This window comes from Myotis daubentonii, chromosome 12 (genome assembly GCF_963259705.1).
Source record: "Myotis daubentonii chromosome 12, mMyoDau2.1, whole genome shotgun sequence".
NCBI classification, from domain to species: Eukaryota; Metazoa; Chordata; class Mammalia; order Chiroptera; family Vespertilionidae; genus Myotis; species Myotis daubentonii.
The window spans coordinates 42592250-42614753 of record NC_081851.1 but is presented as its reverse complement, the minus strand read 5'-3'; the positions used below and the strand labels follow the sequence as shown (position 1 = coordinate 42614753).

At 36.8% G+C, this 22504-nt stretch overlaps 1 protein-coding gene across 7 annotated transcripts in view; it reads left to right on the top strand.

Moving 5' to 3' along the window:
* Positions 1 to 22504, top strand: part of AFTPH (aftiphilin) — a 73828-nt gene that overhangs the window by 28158 nt on the left and 23166 nt on the right. For 5 of the 7 annotated variants that reach the window (XR_009447943.1, XM_059659648.1, XM_059659647.1 and 2 more), the window contains 4 exons: positions 2959 to 4916; positions 13471 to 13625; positions 15455 to 15581; positions 16213 to 16269. Coding sequence is in view for 6 of the 7 variants with exons in the window: in XM_059659648.1 (XP_059515631.1) it covers positions 2991 to 4916; positions 13471 to 13625; positions 15455 to 15581; positions 16213 to 16269 (2265 nt within the window). In the remaining variant the exon portion in view is untranslated. Of the gene's footprint in view, positions 1 to 2958; positions 4917 to 13470; positions 13626 to 15454; positions 15582 to 16212; positions 16270 to 16804; positions 17272 to 22504 lie in introns of those variants that run through there. The other 2 variants (XM_059659652.1, XM_059659650.1) reach the window with 2 other exon arrangements.

Below are 22504 nucleotides of genomic sequence, written 5' to 3'. Positions count from 1 at the left end.
TCTCCAGCCAGGTTCTGTGGCCATGTTCCCTCGCTAGGTTCTCCAGCCAGGTTCTGTCTGAGATCTCCAGCCAGGTTCAGTCACCAGGTTCTAGTCAGGTTCTCTTGCCATATTTCTGTAGTCAGGTTCAGTCCAGGATCTTTTGCCATGTTCTCTCGCTAGGTTCTGTCTCTAGGTTCTGAGGCCAGTTTCTGTCCAGGATCTTTTGCCATGTTCTCTCCAGCGAAGTTCTTCTGTCTCTAGAGAAAGTTCTTTGTAGGTTCTGTGCCTAGGTTCTGTCTCTCTTGGTTCTCTTCTGAGTTCTGTGTCTTGCTGTCTTGTTACATCTGTATTTATACCAGTTGATTCAATCCTATCAATCTCTATTACAAAGGTTAGGGCGTTTCTTATCTCCATTCCAGGGAGTAAAGATTATGTAGCTTAAGCATGATTGTTCGTAGTTAAAGTGATTAATTACCCGCCTGGCACTTAGTTAAGAGGTTTTATTCCCTCCCTAACTTCAGGGGAAAATCCCTACCTGGGGAAACAACCTTTCTCAGAGACCTTGGTTAAAACACATAGTGCCAAGAAGGTGAGCAAACATATTAAGAACAGTATGCCATATATGCCAGGTCCTTTGAAACAGCAAGGATGGACCGGCTCCCGGCATTCAGTCACCCCCAGCCTGAAAACAGCCCTCAGCCCCTCACCCAGACTGGCCAGGCACCCCAGTGGGGACCCCCACCCTGAAGGGTGTGTGACCAGCTGCAAACAGCCCTCAGCCCCTCACCCAGACTGGCCAGGCACCCCAGTGGGGACCCCGACCCTGATCCAGGACACCCTTCAGGGCAAACCAGCCGGCCCCGACCCGTGCACCAGGCCTCTATCCTATATAGTAAAAGGGTAATATGCCCCCCAGCACCGGGATCAGTGTGACAGGGGGTAGCTCCCCAACCCCCTGATCGCCCTGCGGCTCTGTGTGTGACAGGGGGCAGTGCCCCAACCCCCTGATCAGCCCTGCTCTGTGTGTGAGGGAGTAGAGCCATAACCTCCCCATCGGCCCTGCCCTGATGTGAGAGTGGCAGCGCCCCAACCCCCACCCCACGGGCCCTGCTCTGTGTGTGACAGAGGGCGATGCCCCAACTCCCCTATCGGCCCTACTCTGTGAGTGACGGGGGAGCTCCTCAACCACCTGATCGGCCCTGCTCTGTGCGTGACAGGGGGGAGCTCCCCAACCCCCTGATCCGCCCTGCTCTGTGCATGACAGAGTATGGAGCCCCAACCCCCCTGATTGGCCCTGCTCTGTGCGTGACGGGGTGGCGCCTCAACCTCCCCATCGACCCTGCCTTGAGCGTGACAGGGGACTGTGCCCCAACCCCCCAATCGGTCCTACCCTGAGCGTGACTGAGGGTGGCATCGCAACCTCCCAATCCGCCCTGCTCTGTGCATGACAGGGGGCGGCGCCCCAACTCCCCAATCGGCCCTGCTCTGAGCCCGACCAGAGGCTGCACCTAGGGATTGGGCCTGCCCTCTGCCACCCGGGAGCAGGCCTAAGCCAGCAGGTCATTATCTCCCGAAGGGTCCCAGACTGCAAGAGGGCACAGGCTGGGCTGAGGACCCCCCCCCCCCCCGAGTGCACAAATTTTTGTGCACCCGGTCTCTAGTAGCTATATAATGAACTATATGATGAATATTAAACTATTTTTGCAACAGTTCTTATCCAAATTGTACTGATGATTACTCAAATGTAATCTATATATGTGATAAATATCCTAGATATTTAGGATATTTATCTCACACACACAAAACACAAAGGAAAAAAAACTAAACAAGGTGGTTTAATCAGGTGCTATCATTAATTACCATATTATTGGGGGGAAACTGAGTGGAATATACATGATAACTATAATTTTCAACTTCTTGTGCATCCTAAATGATTTCATAATTGAAAATTATAAAAAATTAAATTGTGGTACATGTTGGCACTGGAATATTATTCAGTGCTAAAATGAAATGAGCTATCAAACCATGAAAAAACATGGAGGAACCTTAGATGCATATTACTAAGTGAAAGAAGCCAGTCATACAGTAGTATGTACAGGCTACATATATACTGTATGATTCCAACTATAAAACATTCTGGAAAAGGCAAAAACTATAGAGATAGTAAAAAGATCAGTGATTTCCAGGGACAGGGGAGGGTGAAAGATGAACAGGTAGAACACAGGATTTTTAGGGCAATGAAATTACTCTGTATAATTCTATAATGGGGGACACATGTCTTTATACATTTGTCCAAACCCAAGGAATGCATAACACCAAGAGTAAACTCTAATATAAACTCTGGACTTTGGGTATTAATGATATGTTGATGTAGGCTCATCAGTTGTAACAGATATATCACTGTGGTGGAAGATGTTCTTAATAGATGAGGCTATGAATGAATGGGGGCAGGGAGATATATGGGAAATCTCTGTATCTTCTGTGCTTTTGCTATGAACCTAAAACTACTCTAAAAAAATTAAGTATATTAAGTCAAAACAAAAGAATCAACTTGGGTATAAAGTTGAAAAGCAAAGTGAGGAAATATTTGTAATAATTATTAGAGATTAAATGTTCATATCTTTTATTTATAAAGAGTTCATACAAATTCATAAGGCAAGCCCTGAGTAAACTGGAAAGAGGGCTTAAGAGAACAAGCAGGTGCCCTCAAAGAGAATTTTTTAGATATACTGCTGTGTTTATTTGAAATTCGTTGGAATCCCCAAATTTAGTAATGTACTACCAATGTCCTTAGAAACATACACTAGAAGAGAGAAAATTTTTTGGCATATTATTATATTGGTGAAAAGTAATCTCACCTAAGAGGAAAATAGTTTAAAATATACAAAAAAGAGCACTGTAAATTTGCATTGTTTTGAAGTAGCTTAGAGAATTTTGAAAGATCTTATCCTCAAAAAATCTCTTTTTTTTTTTCAGTTATAAATTAATTATTTGAAAGCAAGTGAACAATGGAGCCAGACGTCATTCAGATGTACTCTTCATCCCCACCACCACTGGACAATGGAGCTGAGGATGAGGATGAGGATGAATTTGGGGAATTTGGAGGGTTTTCAGAAGTTAGCCCGTCCAGTGTAGGGTTTGTTGAATTTGAAACACCAGATTGTACTCGTCCCAAGGAAGAGTTTGTACCTTCAAACCACTTTATGCCAATTCATGATTTCTCAGAAAATGTAGATAGCCTTACAAGCTTTAAGTCCATTGAAAATGGTAATGATAAGGATATCACTGCTGAACTTTCTTCTCCTGTGAAAGGACAGTCTAATGTTTTGCTCTCTACCACCAGCAAAGAAGTAATTCCATCTGAAACTTTAGATACTTCCATCGATGGCATAGAAAGTCCAGGAAATTTAAATAAAATAATGGAGCAGAGACAGAATGTTGGAACACCTGAAAGTTTCTCTCCGAGAGATTTTAGAACTGATATGAATGTTGTTCATCAAAACAAGCATTTACAGAGCTGCAATGGTGAAAAGCCTCCTTGTCTGGAGATTCTAACAAATGGGTTTGCAGTATTGGAAACTGTAAATCCTCAGGGAACAGATGATCTGGACACTGTAGTGGATTCAAAAGGAAGAAAGCCTCTTAGCACTCATGGTACTGAGTATAATTTAGACTGTGCACATAGTCCTGCTGAGGAATTTGCAGATTTTGCCACATTTCCCGAAAAGGAAAGGATACAACTAGAAGAAATGGGATGTGCAGTTTTAAATGATAGAGAAGCACTAACCATTCAGGAAAACAATAAAATTAATAGAGCTAATGAACTAAATTCTGTAAAAGAAGTGTCTTTGGGTAGAAACTTTGATAATAAAGAACACATTGAAAGAGAAGATCAGATTTGCCTTTCAGAAACAAGCAGGAAGAGTAACAGAGGTCTCAGTACTAAAACACAAGGCCTTCCAACATTACAACAGGATGAATTTTTAAATTCAAGTGTGCAGTCAAAGGCTTGGACTTCGGTAGACTCAGCTGATAATTCGGAAGCCAATAGGAGAGAACAATGTAAAACTGAGGAAAAACTTGATTTATTTACTTCCAAATGTACTGGCCTATGCATGGATTCTGTTAAAACTTTTGATGCTGATGATGAAGTTAGTTCTTCCAAAGAAGAAAGTAGGAAGTTTACTGATTACCAAAGCCCCAGCATTGATCCTACAGAAGAAAATGTTTTGGGCGATCCTATTAGTGTAAAAAATGGGGATAGTAGTAACGACTTTGTGACTTGCAACGATACTAATGAAGATGATTTTGGTGACTTTGGCACAGCCAGTGGCACAACTCCACCTTTTGTTACCGGTACTCAAGATTCAATGAGTGATGTCACTTTTCAAGAGTCCTCAGAGCACTTTCCACATATTAGTGAACCAGGTGATGACTTTGGAGAATTTGGGGATACAAATGCTGTTTCTTGCCAAGAGGAAATTATATTTACCGAGGCAGACCGAAAACAAAATTCTGATAGTTTTTCAGAGGAAGGTAAGTTGGAAAGAAAGTCTACAGGAACTGAACCTGTTTCAGAACTAAAAATTGGGCAAGAAGGTGAGTTTGGAGATTTTGATTCTGTGCCAAATATTCAAGATGACTGCAGTGCTTTTCAAGACTCTGATGATTTTGCGGACTTCAGTTCAGCTGGTCCTAGCCAAGTTGTAGATTGGAATGCTTTTGAGGATGGACAAAAAGATAGTTGCTCTTGGGCTGCTTTTGGAGATGAGCAAGCTGCTGAATCTCATCATCGGAAGGAAGCCTGGCAGTCACATAGGACAGATGAAAAGACTGATACCCCAGAAACCCTCAAAACGCACAGTGTCCCTTTAGCAACTTCCAAAGGAGCAGTTGCTGGTGGCTATGTACAGGAAACAGCCACTTCAGTTCAGGTATTTACTCATTTTCTCTATTTTATATGACAGACTATGGAGGCTTCTTAATTTAACTTTTCAAAAAATATTTTTAAATTGAATATCTGTTAAGGAGTCTTTATGATACATAATGCTTGCCTGATTTGTAAGTTATTTACATTTTTTACAAGCCTTTGGTAAACTTGAAATAGTACTACAATAATGCTTAGTAAAAATTTTCTTTATCCCAAGGGGTTTTTTAATATTTAAAGAAATTCATCAACTTGGTTTTTTCGATTAATGTAAATATTGTTACATTCATCAAAAATGTAAAAATTCATTAATTAGCTAATTCTAGTGAATCCTTCAGTGTTTACTTTTACAGTGGTTTTAAAAGAAGGTTAAACTGAGATTTAGAAGACTTTCTTAAGTTTCAGAAAACAATGTCTTTTCATTTTTTCTATCAAAGAAAGACCTAGGAGATTAAAGTATAGTTTTGATAGCAGGAGAAAGCAAGCAGAATTTGAAATCTCACCCTATGCTGAAGGCTGTAGGGACTTGAAATATAGAAAAAGAATTTGAAAGAAACAGATTTGGGCCTTGTATTTAACGGGTACTAAAAGACCTGGGGTAAGGGTGAGAGAGTAAGGTTTAGATCTAGTATGAGACAACCATGGTTGACTTATTATGGCTATATTTATTTGCTTATAATTTCTTGAAAATGTACATTTACGGCCACTCTTCTTGTTGAGTAAGGACATCAGGGAGAATATTTTTTACCCCCCTGTACTTTATTATCTTCTGGTGTAGTCTTTTTCAGAGAAGATTCATTAAGATTTATTTTCATCTAAAGTAGCCCCTAGAGGTGCAGCTTGATACCCAAGTTGTTCCTCCGGCTACATTTTACCTTTCCTCAACCCCAGGGGTGTGGAAGAGAACACTTGAAAATAACTGCTTTATACTGACAATTGATATATGTAACACTTGGTCCTCAAGCTTAGTTTAAGTTCCTGAGAATAAAATCAGAATCTATAAATTCTACTTCTCTAGTTATCTTTTGCTAAGCAAACCATTTTTAATTGGAAATATTTCCAAAGTCTGAATGTTAATTGAAATGGTTATACATCATTGTTTTAACATCTTTAATACTTCAAGATATTGTCGAAATTATGGTATTACCAGTTGGTGTACACAGCTATCACTTTTCATTTGACTTTGAGAGTCTTAATAGCTAAATTTGCTAATTCAGTTATTACATGGTTTGGCTAATGTTTTATATCTGATGAGGAATTTATTTTTGAGGCAGAAGCTTGCAGTTGTAAACAAGGAGTGAATTAATTGTACAATGCAAAGCAAAGACTTGTTGGTTTTGACCTAATCCGTTTTGTAATTAGTTTCATCTTACTAGAGTGTAAGGTGACACTGGTATTGGATGATCTTTAATTTATGGCGTTAGAACATTTAACATCATCAGATAATGAATTTTTTAAAGTCTGACCACTTTAAAAAGGAAATTTTTGCATCATACAAGTTGATCGAAGTTATTTATGTATAATTTGATTACTGAATATAGGAGATAATGAAGTATATGGATGGACCTTATGGAATCTTATGGATCTGAGTTTGAATCTTGACTCAGCCTCTTATAAGCTTTATGATTTAAGACAAGTTACCCCTGGACTCAGTTATCTGTAATATCTACTTCAAAGGACTTTTGTGCAGATAAAATGACATGACAGTAAATTTTAAAATGAGTGAAAAAATCTGAAACACCAAAATTTTTAATATGATCTATTTTTTAAAAATTAACTGAGTATATGTGGCAAGATGCATTAAGACTTTCTGAGATTTATTTGGCTCAGTCCTTAGGCTTTTTTTTTTTTTTTTCTGAATGAGTTACACAAAAAGAGCAGAACTTGGAGGTGGGTGTTGAAATAGAGAGACTGCTGGAAAGGGCTAGAAGAGAACTTCGGAAGAAAGTTGAGGTAGGGAAATGGGTAAACCCTGCTAAGTGAGTAGTTAAGTGACTTTCATTCTTATCCTGCTGTTGGGAAGGAGGCCTGTGGCCGGCAGTTTCTTTTCCAGGATCTGCTGAGCTACGCCAGCAGGGCTCTTACATTTTAATAAAATATCTCTTCCTTGGGTCAAGAGACAAATCAGTTATTGTAGCTTTATTGCAATAATTTGTTACTTAAGGGAAAAATCAACCAAGAAGAACATTTTCAAAGTTATAAAATGTTGTTAGACAAACTAATTCTCAGAAGTGGGTCCAGCAAACCTCAAAGGGGATTTAAGCCATACATGACCATGTATTGATAAATATTTTTACTCTACAGTGAAATTTTCTTTTTTAGAGTTCAATATATTTCATTCTCATTAACAGTCTTATACATTTTAGAGAAAGGCAGGTAGTGGTATCTCTATTGTTTAAATTGGAAAGAGGTCAAAACTATTCTTCACTTTTTGGGCTAAGATTTAAAACAAAACAAAATGACGACAAAAGTCCTCTTTACTTTCAAAAGAGTCCTTTTTTTTCCAAAAGACCATTATGTGTATTGTTTTAACAGGTTTGTTTGTTTACCTGTTAATTTTCCAGAAAGGAACCTTGACTGATATCCAAGATGCCTTTTTCTTAAGTATATAGTAAAGAAGATAATGTCATAAGCACTGCATTTACCTTTGAGCTTTTGTAAAATTTGAAAAGTATTACTCTGATGTTATTTGATAATTTAGGTAATTAATGAGTAATTTTTTAAAAATATTAATTGGCTGTATAAAAGGAAGCTATGAGTCATTCTTTCTTATTGCCTATCTAATTGATAATGCTACTGGGAAAATAGTTTAGATGAAGATTTGTTTTGAAAGCTTTAAACATTAAAAATATCACAAAAAGAAAAAAGAAGAGAATCTCTAATACTTTGGCTTATGTTATTTTGAGATTAAGTTATTGGTTTGTTCACCAGAAAGCATTCTCAAACTGAGTATAACTAATCCTATATTTTCACCTTTGTTTGTTTAATCATCTGCCTAAGGTTTGTGAAAGTTTTCCTTTATTTGGGGAACACTTCAATTTATGACTGGAAACAGAAGTAAGCAACAAAATAAGGAAATTAAGTTGTCAAAAGATACAAACTTTTAATTATAAAATAAATAAGTCCTGAGGATGAAAGGTACAGCATGATGATTATAATTAGTAATACTGTATTTTATATTTGAAAATTGCTAAGAGAGTAGATCTTAAAAATTCTCATCACAAGAAAAATCTGTAACTGTGTGGTGATGGATGTTAACTAGACTTACTGTGATGGTCAGTTTGTAGTATACACATATATCTAATCATTATGTTGTACACCTGAAATTAATATAATGTTATATGTCAGTTATATCTCAAGAAATGAATATTTGGCCTTATAGCTCTTTGCTTATCTGAAGTATTTGGATAGTGGTTCCTTTTGTTATTTTTCCCTCAAAAAAATGTGAAATTCTGGGCTTTGATTCCAAAATAGATAGAAATGTTTTATTAAATTTATCCAAAAATTGTGTAGAAGTTGCAAAGCATCTTTTTAGAGCCTCATGAATATTATAACCAGTTGCTTTTATATAGTTTAAAATTGGAAACTGACAAGTATACAATTGTAGGTTGTACTTGATATCTTACTTAATATTTAATGGTGTTGAGGCATAAGGTATCTTTTTAAATGGGAGATTATATTACCCAGTGGATTTTATGTTTCTTCCACTTAAGAGCAAGACCTAATGCTATCAATATTAAAACTATTAACAATAATCAACTTTTGTTCCTAAGAAAGAAAAAAAACTAACTAGAAATATGTTTAAGGAATTTTAGAAATTACCTTAAATAGAAAATACTTTAAAGGAAATATGAATTTGAATGGCATAAGAACCAGAGTCTAGGACCCCTACCTGTGCTGGTCTTATACACTACTTTGAAAAACTGAATGAGACCTTCAGTGCACTTAATCTGCTCATACTCCAGCTGTTTATAAAATAAAGGTGTATTAGTTAGCACTCTCCAGAGAAACAGAACCAGGAGGATAGATGGATGGGTGGATGGGTGGATGGATGGATGGATGGATGGATGGATGGATGGATGGATGGATGAAGGGGGGGTGGAGGGGAGGATTGGCTCATGTGTTTTGAAGACTGATAAGTCCCTATCTCCACAGTCCTTGAGCTGTCTTCAGTGCTTGGATGAGGCCCACTCATATTAGGAAAGATAATCTGCTTTATCCCGTCTACCAATTCCAGTGTTAATCTCATCTAGAAACACCTCCACAGACATAACCAGAATAATGTTTGATCAACCTGTGAGCACCTCATGGCCCAATCAGGTTGACACCTAAAATTAACCGTATGGGAACCACATGTCTATGTATAGCTTTCCATATTTTTAGAACACTTGTAACCTGTTTGTGACTGAGGCATATCAGTTGGGAAACTCTGCATTAGATAATATGACTTATTTGCACAAGTGGGTAAAAGGCTGCTTACATATCCTAAGGCTTTCTTCCTCCAACCTTAGACAGAAGGTATGACGGAACTGGGAATTCATGCATGATTCTGTGTCCACCATTGATGAATTAAACAATCGGGTAGTTAATTGTTTTTGCTTTCCCAGAAATCCTATCTGATTTGAAAAAAAATGAAAATATAAAAACACTTACGGTAATAAAGGACTCTGATAGGAAAACAAGTAAGTTACAAAAGCCAGTTTACCTTTGGAGAGTAGTATAGCCAAGGCCACATAGTACTTTTGTGAGCTCCTTCCCCATAAAAGATACTTAAATTTTTCTTTTATAACGGTATAAAGATGAGAATGTTAATATTAGATAGTAAAACATTTTCATGAACCCCTAAAATGATTGTGGGCCCTAAGCCCAATGCCTACTGTGTAACTTAGTCCTGGGCATAGTATAGTGCTAAAAGCAAGGCTCCAGAGTCCCACTGCTAGATTCAGATTTATGTTTCAGCACTAACTTTGCGTTATCCACTTCCCTGAACCTCAGATTTAAAGAATGATCAAAGTACTTACTTCAAAACTCTTACTATGAAGATAAAATAATATTGTGCATCTAAAGGTCCTTAATTAGCACAGTGCCTTGCACATAATAAGTGCTCAATAAATGTTAACTGTTACTGAATCATCTCAGAAATGAACTTGGAAAGTGGTCTTCGGAGGTGCAAGAAATAGTGTTGCCAACTGAATTTTTTGGTAAATAGCGGAAAGTAATAGAGACAAATGAGAATTTGTATGGGAGTACCCCTAATTCTGGCTCTATATTTACCCATCAGACTATTTTGAGAGCAAAGCTGCTGCTTTGGGCTAATTTCCATTCTCAGAATAGTTTTGACAGGTAGGAACTCTTATGGATATAAGTGCCCTTTTGTGCAAGTAGTAGACCTTGTTTGGCTTCCTAGCACTGGACATGAATAGAGAAAATCAAAAGGGAACCTGGCACCTGCCTTAAAGGGCATTTGACTTTCAACCCTGCATTTATTAGAGCCCCCAGTTCTTAAAATGTTTAATGGCTAGATGTACTGCTGTTTGCTAGGCTTAGCATTTGAGATTTGTATGAATTAAGGGACATGACTAAGTTATATAAACTGGTATTCAGCCAACCAGTCACCAGTTTCTAAATTCCAAATTTAAGGGAGAACTGATGGCTCTTTATCCTCTTTGACTTTGGTGTTGAAGGCATTTAAAATTTAAGTATTTGATGAGAATATTTTATTTAGTTACTAGTATAATCTCAGCTAAAATTTAGTATGCTCAGTGTGTGCACTTTTGTTACCCTCACATTAATGTAGAGCATAGCACTGACTAGTAAAAATTTTCAATTTGCTTTGTTGAAAACTATGAGTTGTGTTGAATGAAATTATTTGCTTTTAAAGCAAATCAGCAGTTAATAGTTGAATACCTTATCTAATGACTACAAATGTTTGAAAGACAAAAAAAAAAGTGGATAAAATATGACTTAATGAAAAGAAAGTAGGCTTTAGCGTCTGGCTTTGGGTCAAATCCTTGCTGTACACCATGCCAGCATGTGACTGGTTAGTTATATTAATCTCCCTTTACTTTATAACATGGACACAATACTTGTCTTTCAGGGTTTCTTTTAAAGATTTTATCAAGTAATATATGTAGAGCATCAAGCATAGTGCATTACATAAAGGCATTCATTTAGCTATTATTATTTATACATGCTATAATTATATAAATATATCCGGTCTGTGTACAAAAATTATTTAGATGGCTTACAATAAGATATACTTTTGTAAATAGAACAAATATGCCCCCTGCAGTCTTAAATAAAAGTGAAGTGCTTTTTTAAAAAATCTATTTTACATTGATATAGTTAATATTGCTGTACCAATTATGTGTAGGAATTTAGGTACTAGAGATTCAAGATAAGGGATAGTCCTTGCCATCAAAGCTCCTATAATTTTTAGAAATTGAATTTAGAACTGCTTTGATGACACTGTAATATAGTGGCAATATGTGTTGGGTATTGCTGTTCGGTTAGTGGACTCTGGCTGATTGAATCTTTGTTACTTGTTTATTGCTCTACCTCTGTTGGCAAACTGTGGCCTAAGAGACAAATCTGTCCTGACACCTGTTTAGTACATAAAGTTTCATTAGAACACACCCACACTTGCTTGTTTATGGATGGCCTGCAAAGCCGAAAGTATTTACTATCTTACCCTCTATGCAAAAATTGCCTGCTTCACTCAGTAATAGATTTGAAGCAGTGTAATGTAATGTCTAATCTTACACATATGGAACTTTCTTTTTAAATTACTATGTAATTCACATTCTTTATGAGAAAAGTTTGGGAAAGAAGTAAAATATTGAGGTAATCAGGTTAATGTAATGCTCTGTTTCCTCAAGTACATTCCACTAATTTAAGAATTTGCTGGCTGGTTTACCTAAGACTTGTTGTATAATATTGCCCAAATGATTGAATGTGTTTTGGAGTCATTTCTTTCTTCCTTTGATAAATGTTGTTGTTGTTTTTTATCCCATTTAACAAAGAAGATACCAGAACGATTCTGTTTTAATTTACAGAGAAATAAAAATTTGGTCTTATGTGAGTTTTGTTTACCTCCCCTGCCCAGGAGATGCCAGCACTCCTCATGTTTCCAATTAGATGGTTATCTGATCCGTTTAAAAGTAATGTCTGTCCATTCCCTCTGTGGAAGCCTTTAAGCGCTGGTCCCCTTGACACACTCAAGTTTCACAAGCCTTGGGATCTTGACTCTACTTTTTACTGGAAGTTTCCTAATTGATACTGAGAACTTTTCTCATATCACAGACATGAATATAATAAAGATTTTAGAGTAACTTGCAGAGAGCAGAAGACTGAGACTACTAGTAAATGCAGTGTTGAGTTTTTTGCTCTGATACTACTTTCAAAAAAGAGATTTTAGTTTGGAAAATATGTTTGTGAAAATTTTTCCTTTTGGTTTTCCTGTTTGCTGACTGTACTAAACAACAGAGTGATAACTTGTGTGCCTTACTTGGCAGGAAGTACCACCGTGGTGTGGCATTTTCTTGTACACTGGTTGTCATTTCAGAAATACACTTAATCTTCCAACAAGCTTTAACATGTTTACAATTTGTATTCTTATTTGATGTTTAATTAGTAAATTGAACTATTCAGTTTTACATGTATCTGAAATGTTATTGTAGGTTGCACATGTAGAATAAACCTAGTAGTAACCAAAAATGTAAGTTAATCTAAATTCAGTAAGTTTTAATTAATGAAAAAACTCCAAATACCAACTTTCTTGGTGAAAATTCTTGGAAATATATGAGTTTTGCTTGGAGGAAGGGCATTGTTTTATTCAAAAATACATATATGCATACCATAGAAAAATAGAGAAATGGAATTTCTAGAAGATAAGACAGACCATCAGATTAATAAATGAGCTGTTGAATTTCTAAGTAAAAATTGAGACATTCTCTCCTATTTTAGTTTGCTCTCTTAGCAGCAGAGATGTTTCTGAAAGGCTTTCAGAATTCAAGTTTATGTCCAAGAAAAAAAGGTTTGTTCAACTATAGTAGCATACTTTTACAAGCATCCGATCTTATTGGTCCTAAATCTAGAATATGTGAGTGGTGGTAAGAAACATCCCAGTGTAGTGTAAAGAATATGAATGCTATCTAGTATTTGTTTTTGTTTTTGCTTTGGACATTTATTCAGACTTTGAGATTGCTTTCTCACTTTACAATTGGGTAATAATTTCTTCTTTGTAGAATTTTCTAATGGATTAAATAACATGTTTCTAAAGTACCAGGTATAGTGCTTATTGTGTAGCTGCATTTATTTTCCTCACTGTATCACTACGATTATTTAAAGTAATCATTTAAAACAGCTGTTCTATGAGTAGTTGTGCTTCTTTCACTTATACCTGACTGGTAGTTTCCCTCTCTGTCTTATAGTAATGGACAGAGGGTGTGTGTGGGGGGGGGGGGGGGGGAGGGGATGATGATGATGATGGAGGAGAAGAAGAAATATGACATTAAAACTTGAGAAATGAAAATATACTTTTGGGGGGTGTTTTGGTACAGACAGCTTTACTAAACCGCCTGGAGCGAATTTTCGAAGCATGTTTTCCTTCCATGTTTGTTGACCCTGATACTGAAGAGGAAGTTACTTCTCTGAAGCACTTGCTGGAAACAAACACCTTGCCAATAAAAACAAGAGAGGCCTTAGCTGAAAGTGGGTAAGTAGTAGACAGTTGTTAGATAGCATGTAGATGTGTTAGTGTCAACTGTTCTATTTTATAAGGTTATCTTAAACATTAAGATTGTGAAACATTATTGTGTTAAAGTTTAAAAAAATCATATTGTGCTAAAAATACATTTTTTTAAAACCTCCATGTGTCTCCATTTTTTACCTTTTTTCTGATATTTCTAAATCATTATTCTAATCACTCAGTCTTACATTTCATCTTTTGACTTCATAGTATGGTAGATGAGAATTTAGATCTTACACCTGCTATTCTCCTTCATCATCCCAATTATACTTGTAGTTTTCACTTAAATTTTTATTTGGTATTTTCATTATCATAATCGTGTTAATAATGGTCCTTGCTTAGCCACTAATTCTATTATAGTACAACTTTTTCCTGACTCTCTTTTTCCATTTCTAAGTCTTTCCCTACCAGCCAACAGCCTGTTAATATAATTTTACTTGTGATCAAACCTGTCAGGCTGGCCATTCCATTTTTTCCCTGGGAACTTCCATCTTCCTGTTTCAGTCCTCTTAAACACATGTTGTCTTGGGGATTTCTGTTCACTTGGATCCTATTTTGGTAGCCCACATCCTCTAATAGCGCCTGAGAAAAAAGGTACATAGGAGATAAAGTTTTATTTTATTTAATTTACTCTCACATTAAATTTATAATCTAGGATCCTTTGTTGCTGGTGTTCTGAAAATTCACAATTAAATATGAGTCTTTTCATTCCTTGGACTGAACAATGGATGGGACCTCTCAGTCCAGAAACTTCTGCTCCCCAGTGTAGGGCAGTTCCGCTGGTATTGACAGTTACCTTCTTCCATTGTCTCTGTTTTCTTTCTGGAACTCTTATTAATTATTAGCTGTTAGAGGGTCTACCAGTAGATTGATTTTCTAGTTTTAATTTCAACGTTATTTTCATTCCTGGACTCTTGCATTTCTTTACTCTTTCCCTCCACAGGTCTTTCCTTTATCGCTCTCTGTGACCTTAGTATTTGTGGCTCAGGATCTTAAGTATCTTTTAATTTCATTGAAGATAGAGATTATTTTTGCTTCTTGGTTTTTGTTTTGGGGTGATAATATGAGAAGAGAAGGGGACAAAAAAGCTTATTTTTTGCCAGCTTAAAACTGTTTTTGTGGGCTTTTTTTATTGCTAGTTGTACAGGTAGTTCATAGTCTTAGAACCAGGAATCTCTTTCCAGAAGATTCATTCTAAGGAAATAACACAACTCAACAACAACACACACCATAAAATACATGAAGATACTCTTGCCTTACTAACAAGAGCTGAACAGTACATCTTATTTAAAACCGTAGGAGTATAGCGAAATAAATGATGGTGCATTGGCCTTAATAGTACATTACACAGCCATTGAAAAATACATATGTAAATGGGGAAATGCTTAAAATCTAAAAAAAGGATACAAAATTATATATATGATAGAATTGCAACTGTGCTTTGGGGGATCAAAACTCAAGGAGAAAATACAAATATTAAATGGTTGTAGTAAGAAGGTAGAATGCTGAGTTGATTTCTTTCCTTCTTTTAAATATTTTTGCTTTAATATAAAAAACAACATACAGGCTAAATTTGTGCTTGATTACTGGCATATTGTTTCAAATGAGCTTAACTTAGTTACTTTTCTAATAACTGTAAGTGTTGGCTGTTGATTTAATTCAGATACTGGTTGTATATTCATGTTAGACTCAAGATTAATTGGAATGTATTATATTTCACAGTCACATTAAAAGTAGAATTCGTGGTGAAAGCTGTTGAGTAAATCATTGTTGGTGGCTTCATCGTGATTTTACAGGGAACTGCTGGATGTGTGGACTGAGCTACAGGATATCCACGATGCACATGGCTTGAGATATCAGTGGGGCGGCTCCCATAGCAACAAGAAGCTTTTGTGCTCCTTGGGAATAGACACCCGAAACATTGTGAGTTTGTTAGTACCTTGGAAAATCCTTTAATTAACCTTTGGATGTTTTTAAATTATTACACTTCTATTCAAGCTGTGATAAGCTAGTTCCTCAGAAAAATAAATATTAATTGGTTTAGATGTTCATGTATTTGGAATATGCCAACTTTTAAACATAAATCTATCTCAGTTTTTCTCCAATCAATATTTCTTATTTTTAAAAAAAGTTGTTTAGTGTTTTCCCTTAACTATAAAATTAAAGAATTGGACTAGGACAGTGGTTCTCAACCTTCTAGCCCTTTACATAAAGTTACTCATGTTGTGACCCAACCATAAAATTATTTTCATTGCTACTTCATAACTGTAATGTTGCTACTGTTATGAATCGTAATGTAAATATCTGATATGCAGGATGGTCTTAGGCGACCCCTGTGAAAGGGTCGTTCGACCGCCAAAGGGGTCGGGACCCACAGGTTGAGAACCTTTGGACTAGATCAAAATTACAACCCCATATGGGCAATTTGACAATTTCTTCAATTTACCATTTTTGATGTATGTAATACAGCATTACAAGCATATTTTGAAAAGTATTTCATTTTATGACAGATCATTTTCTAAATATATGCTCTTTCTCTCTAAAACGTGTATAGCTCTTCACCGGCAATAAGAAGCAACCTGTTATAGTGCCCATGTATGCAGCAGGATTGGTAAGTATAAAAATGTTTTTGTGTGTATTATCATTGCTGCATTTATTATATTAAATCATTTACATTATATGACATGTATTTAAGGGCATTTAGTACGAGAACATTAAGGGAATAAATATAATATCACTTTTGATGTCATAAATCCCTTTAAGTCTTGATCTGAGGATATTTTTTATATTCCATTAGTTCCAGACTTTTGTTTTAGATTAAAAATTACTTTTATCTTAATACTGTTAGTGCCCATAACTCTTTGTAAAATGCATTTCTGGATGTTTCTCTTTTTTCTTGTATATTTTTCTTCTTTTTTCTAAATTGCTTTCAAGTAGAAAAAGCTAAAATATCTGAAGACTTAGATACCATTTGTGTTAATCCAGTTGTGATCAATTTAAATAATGAAACTATAGATGTATATAAAAGCTTGGAAGTACAAAATTATAGTAACAGAAAATGACCACGATCCATAATTGGTCCTTAGTGTTACCATTAATGTTTTAAATGTGTTGAATTTTGTTTTTGTTTTGTTTTGTTTTTTTAGATATGCCAGGTAGTCCAGGATAACTGAGGAATTTTCATTCTGTACCATACCAAGATTCAGTCACATTTTAAAGTTGGATTTGTTTGCGGTTTTTGGTGTGTCATTCATTGAGTTATTGGTGAATTAAAATGTCCTATCCATTAAACTAAAAATATTTAAATTTTTTTTTTGCCAATAACTTGAAAATAACTATATTTGAGAAAGAAAGAAAAAGCTAAGGAACCCTTGGTGTGGAATATAAATTTTAGCTCTTTGTGTGCATGTAAAAATGAGTTTGCTGTGGAGCTTGACCTTTCTTTAATCTAAAAATTTTTCCCATGAATAAGCTGTAATTATTGGTATTGAATTGGACCATTTTGCTTTGTTCTGTTTTGTAGTTTTGTTTTGTGGAATTGGACAAAAACTTTTCTGCGTTCATTCTTACCAGTTTCTGTTCCTTAATAAATAGTTATCTTATATTTTCAAAACACCTTGATTATCCTTACACTCTTTTCTGCTGTAGATAAATATAATCCAGAATATTTATTTAAAGTTTTGGTTATTTGTATTTCTTTTTTTTTTTCCTCAAGGAATAGCATTCCAGAAGTTGTTGGTGTTACTGTCATATTCTAAGTAGGAAATATGAATTTTATTTATGAGAGCTTTCATTCAGCAATAACCTACTTAATGCTTATTTGTAGACTCATCACATTAGCCAGTTCTTGAAGTTTTGTGAGAGGTTAGAGATGAATATTTATGCTTTATTTTGCTAACTTAATTACAATCTTTGTTAGTAATAATTTACTATTTTTATAAGATTTTAATTCCAAAGTTGATTTAGTGAATGCATCATTTTCTCATTCATTTTAGTAATGCTTTACATTTAGAAACTTACTCTTTTTCATATCTGGCTTCAAATTTTAATTATGCCTTAATTTTTTCCGTGGTGCCTTTCATGTGTGCGATCTTTAATATATTTTGATCTCATCTGGAGGAATAGTATTTGAAATGATCATTTAAGTCACTGGTTCTTGGACTTTAATGTGAAGTGCTTGGAAAACTTGTTAAAACACAGAATGCTGGGCACCATCCTCAGGGTTTCTTATTCAGTAGGTCTGGAGTGGGGCTCAAGAATTTGCACATCTAACAAGTTCCCAGGGGATGCAGAAACTACTGATTGAGGACTACTTTGAGAACCACTGGTTTAAGTGATAGTTCACATTAGAAAAGTTGGCTAAGACTAGTAATTGCCAAATGCATTGTCTCCTTGTATAAGGGCACAGTTATGCAAGGGGAGTTGAGCATGACTTCAATCTGTAAATTGCTTTAGGGAGCTTATGCTCTATATTTTTGGAGAGGGAGGTTCTAGAAATTTACAGATTCTAACATTAACTTAGCAGCTTTGATTTTGCATCCCTCCCCCCTTACTCCCCACTCCATTCCCAGTAGAAGGAGATTTTTATTTGGTCTGCTTGATAAATACTCAGGAACTTATCAAGTATTAGGGTTTTCTTTGTTTTGTTTATGGGGGTTTTTTTTGTTGTGTTTTTTTTTTTTTTAATTAAAGAGTCACATTTATTGCAATCCGGGACTATGAGGGGCCATTCCCCAAACCTCATAGTGATAAGATGGCCGCAATACCAGATTTATATAGGCAAAGATCACAAAGGTATTGATTACATCCCAGGGTTTGGAATGAGGAACCTGATTTGCAAAAAGCAGTTTACAGAAGCAAAGCAGCATGTTATCTAAATTATAGTTTTGGGTCTCCAGATCACTGAATTGACAGAAACACTTTATCTAGAGCCCTGGGGTCTGGAATGAGGAACCTGGTTTGCAAAAAAGCAGTTTACAGAAGCAAAGCAGCATGTTATCTAAATTATAGTTTTGGGTCTCCAGATCACTGAATTGACAGAAACACTTTATCTAGAGCCCTGGGGTCTGGAATGAGGAACCTGGTTTGCAAAAAAGCAGTTTACAGAAGCAGAAACAGCATGTTACCTAATCGCAGTTTTGGGTCTCCAGAACACTGAGTCAACAGGGACACGTTAACTGGAGCCCTCAGACCTTGGGATAACTGTGCTGTCCTTCCCAGGTAAAGGAAAATGTGCTTTCTAAGACCAGTATGACCACAACCCATGGGATATTCACATTACAATTGTTAACGTAAAAAAACCATTGAAACCTGTAAAGAATTTTTGTGAGTTTATTTGAGCCAAGCTGTCAACATATGCCGGGAAGCAGAACCTCAACAAATTGAGATAGTGCTCCAGAGAATGGCAGGGTTACATCTGTATTTATATATGAAATTCATTGGTGACAGATTTAAGGAGGTGGGATTAAGCGAAGCAGGGAAACCTCTGTGATAGGATAAAAAGTAAAATGATTGGACACATACTTAGGTGGGGACAGGATCAATTAACATGATAATGAAGGAATTTGTAGTATCTGTCCTGGCGCTCAGAACATTTGGTTGTGCCCCAGGGGCTCCAGAATAAGGGAAGTTACAAGTTACCCAGACATTTCAAGGGAATGTTATCTTAGAGGCAAAAAGGCAAATGGGCTCAGTAAGGATCAAAGTTGATCTTGTCAGTGAAGATACTGGCTTAGGACATAACTGCCCACCATAACTGCTTTTAGTTAAAGTTTAATTTCAGACCATCCTTTGTGGTTATTTTAGGTCTCTGAGTCTGCTAGGCTGCCACGCAGGCCTTCCCTGAGCTTGTCAGGTCAGCGTGTGGCCCCTTTCGTCCACACATCCCCCTTTTGGTCATAAATCAATCCAAAGGATGCATTGATGACCAACCTTTTGGTTGGATAATGGAGTCCCACGGTGCTAGGAAGGCTCATTCCTAGGATGTCTCAATGTCAGCATGTCTTGCTGGACAGGTGGACCACTGGGGATGGGTGGGGTAAGACCATAACCTTAGATGGCATTCAAGGTCGAATTATTATTATTTTAAAAAGGGCAGGTAAATGGGAGGCAGTCAGGTCCTATATGTCCTTGTTAAAAAGTATTCTGGATCATTTCTAATTTTTGAGCCATCATGATCTGAGTCTTTTTGCTGTTTGTCTTAAGTTTTGCTTTTCTGCATCTAGTATAACATTTACATATCATGAACACAAAAATCACAAAGGTATTGGTTACATCCCAGGGTTTGGAATGAGGAACCTGATCCACAAAAAAAGCAGTTTACAGAAGCAGAATTAAGCATGTTAATTATAGTTCTGGGTCTCGGGGTTACTGAATTTACAGAAACACCTTATCCAGAGCCCTCGGGTCTTGAGACCACTGAGTTGCCAGGAATTCATTAAATTTAGAGTAATTGCGCTGCCCTGGCCTTGGGACTACTGAGTCAACTGGAATGCATTATCTGTGGTCACTAAAACAACCTAGGATAATTGCACTGTCCTGTTTCCCAGGTACAGAAGAATGTGCTTTCCAAAACCAGTAAGATAACAATCAATGGGATGGTCATTCAATCGAATGGGATGATGTATACAATTCAGAAAATCAAAATAACTTTTCCACTGTAAAGCAAAGCAAATAGGTACCATACTTCATTTCCCACTGGTTTTATGTACATGAGTCAAATCATGGACTCATCTTTACTAGTTAGGGGATTGTACTACCCCCTAACTACAAGTAGTTTGACCGAATTAATTTTTCTAAACTGCCAGCTTGGCACATTTAATTTTCATTTACTCGCCCCACCTCTTTTAGGGGCATTCTCTATTCTGTTCCTGCTCTCCTGTCCCCTTGTGCATCTAGCCCCACTTGTCCCTGGACTTTCTCACTGACTAGAAAAAAAAAAATGTTCTTACAGTTACCAAGTGCCCTAGTGCCACGGTCCCCATTAGTACTGTCCTCACTGAAGTCCAGTTCCACTCTTGCGGACGTCGAGCCTCCTCCTGGCTCTCACGGGTGAGGCCGCTGGCTGCCGGGATCAAGGCCGTTTCCTGGTGCAGGAGCGGGGAGTGGTGTAGCCAGGTCTGGATGCGTCAGCAGGGCGACAGTGTATAGTCCTTTCCAGTTGGGGCGAGTCCTTGGATAGTGAGCTTCTTTACCCACACCGAGTCCCCAGGCTGGAAAGGATGTACAGAGTCCGAGGTGGCACTCTCAGGGCGTCTCGAACAAGCTTATGGGCGGCTTGTAATTTCCATAAGAGATCACGTCCAAGAAAGGGGTACAGGCATTCTGGCAAATACAGGACTTCATGAACCATCTGGTGGCCGCCTAACTGACATCAGCGGGGGCGGCAGAACAGTCTGCAGCTGTGGTCCCAGTAGCTCCAATAATGGTGAGGGGAGCTACCTTCTGAGTAACTACCGAGTGCTCTGCTCCTGTATCAACCATAAAGTTCACAGTCTGGCCTCCGATTTTCATTTCGACCATCGGCTCATGGGGGTCCATTTGGAAAGGGCCCAGTCTGTCCTAGTCAGAGTCAGCTGTTGCCCGTCCGAGGCGGCTCTGGCCAATAGCGGCTGGGTGGTTTGGATGGCCTTGCCGGCTTCTTCTGGCCTGCTCCTGCCCTGCCTGCCTCTTCACTCCTGCTACTAAACCTTACTCTGTCCCTTCTTACACACGCAGAACTGGACCCAAAGCAGCAAGGTTTGAGCAATTTTAAAATTCCTTAACATACATTCTAAAAGAACCAATCAAAATAAGGCTTATTTTCTAACTTCATTTGTCCTTGGGTGTGGGCGGCAAATGACACTAATCAGATTGACATAAACGATTTAACCTTTGTTTAGGGAGGCAAATGCAAATTATTTACTTCCAAGTGTCCTTGGTTTAAGGAAGATAGGATTTCTGCTCAGTTTCCCTATTCTACTTGTTCCAGCTTACTGGCCTATCATGCATTCAACTTTCTTTTAACATTTCTCTTTTCCTTCTCATCACATAACAAAACCTTCACAAATATCATACTTTCAAATTAGTCTTCAAACCTTCTTTCTATGTCCTTCAAAAATGCATAACCATGCCTCAGACCTTCCATTTTAAACAGTCATAAGAATATTTATCCTCAATTCATTTAGACCCATAGTTATTTTTATTTATCCTGATTATTTGCCAGTAGGTTTTGAATTCAGTTATTCCTTGAAGTTCTATAAATCTTCATCCAGTTTAAAAATATGACCTGCTTACAAGCCTGCAATTTAGATTAAGTCAGAGTCCTTTGGATTTTTTTCCCAAACATATAATATACCTACAAATGCATCAGAATAAAGCTGTCTACGAATGACAAAATTTAAAAGTGGCATGGTTATAGATTTGATAAAAACTTTGCTTTTAACATTCCAAGACAACAATTTTGGTAAGTAATAATCTCTGTAAAATGACATAGAGAATATAAAATTTGTATACCTTTAGACTCCATTATAATTAATAAATAATATGTAGGATTTTAAAGTGAGACACATGGCAGCCGCCATGATGGCCACATGGCTGCCAAATCACGCAGCCCAAAGTGATGGCTGTCTGCACTGTTCTTTGCAATTAAATTTAAACTGGTTTTTGTATTAAGAATTTCAGTTGAGATCACAGAGTTAACCCTCTTTCTTTTTTTTAATCAGACCAATAAGCAGCATATTTTGAATTCCTAATTATTTCAGAGAAAGCAAAAATTATTTTCTCAAAAATTTCTACATTTTAGGCATCTAGCTACCACAACTACACATTTCTCCCAATTCAATCCGAACCTTAAACTTTTAGCTGGC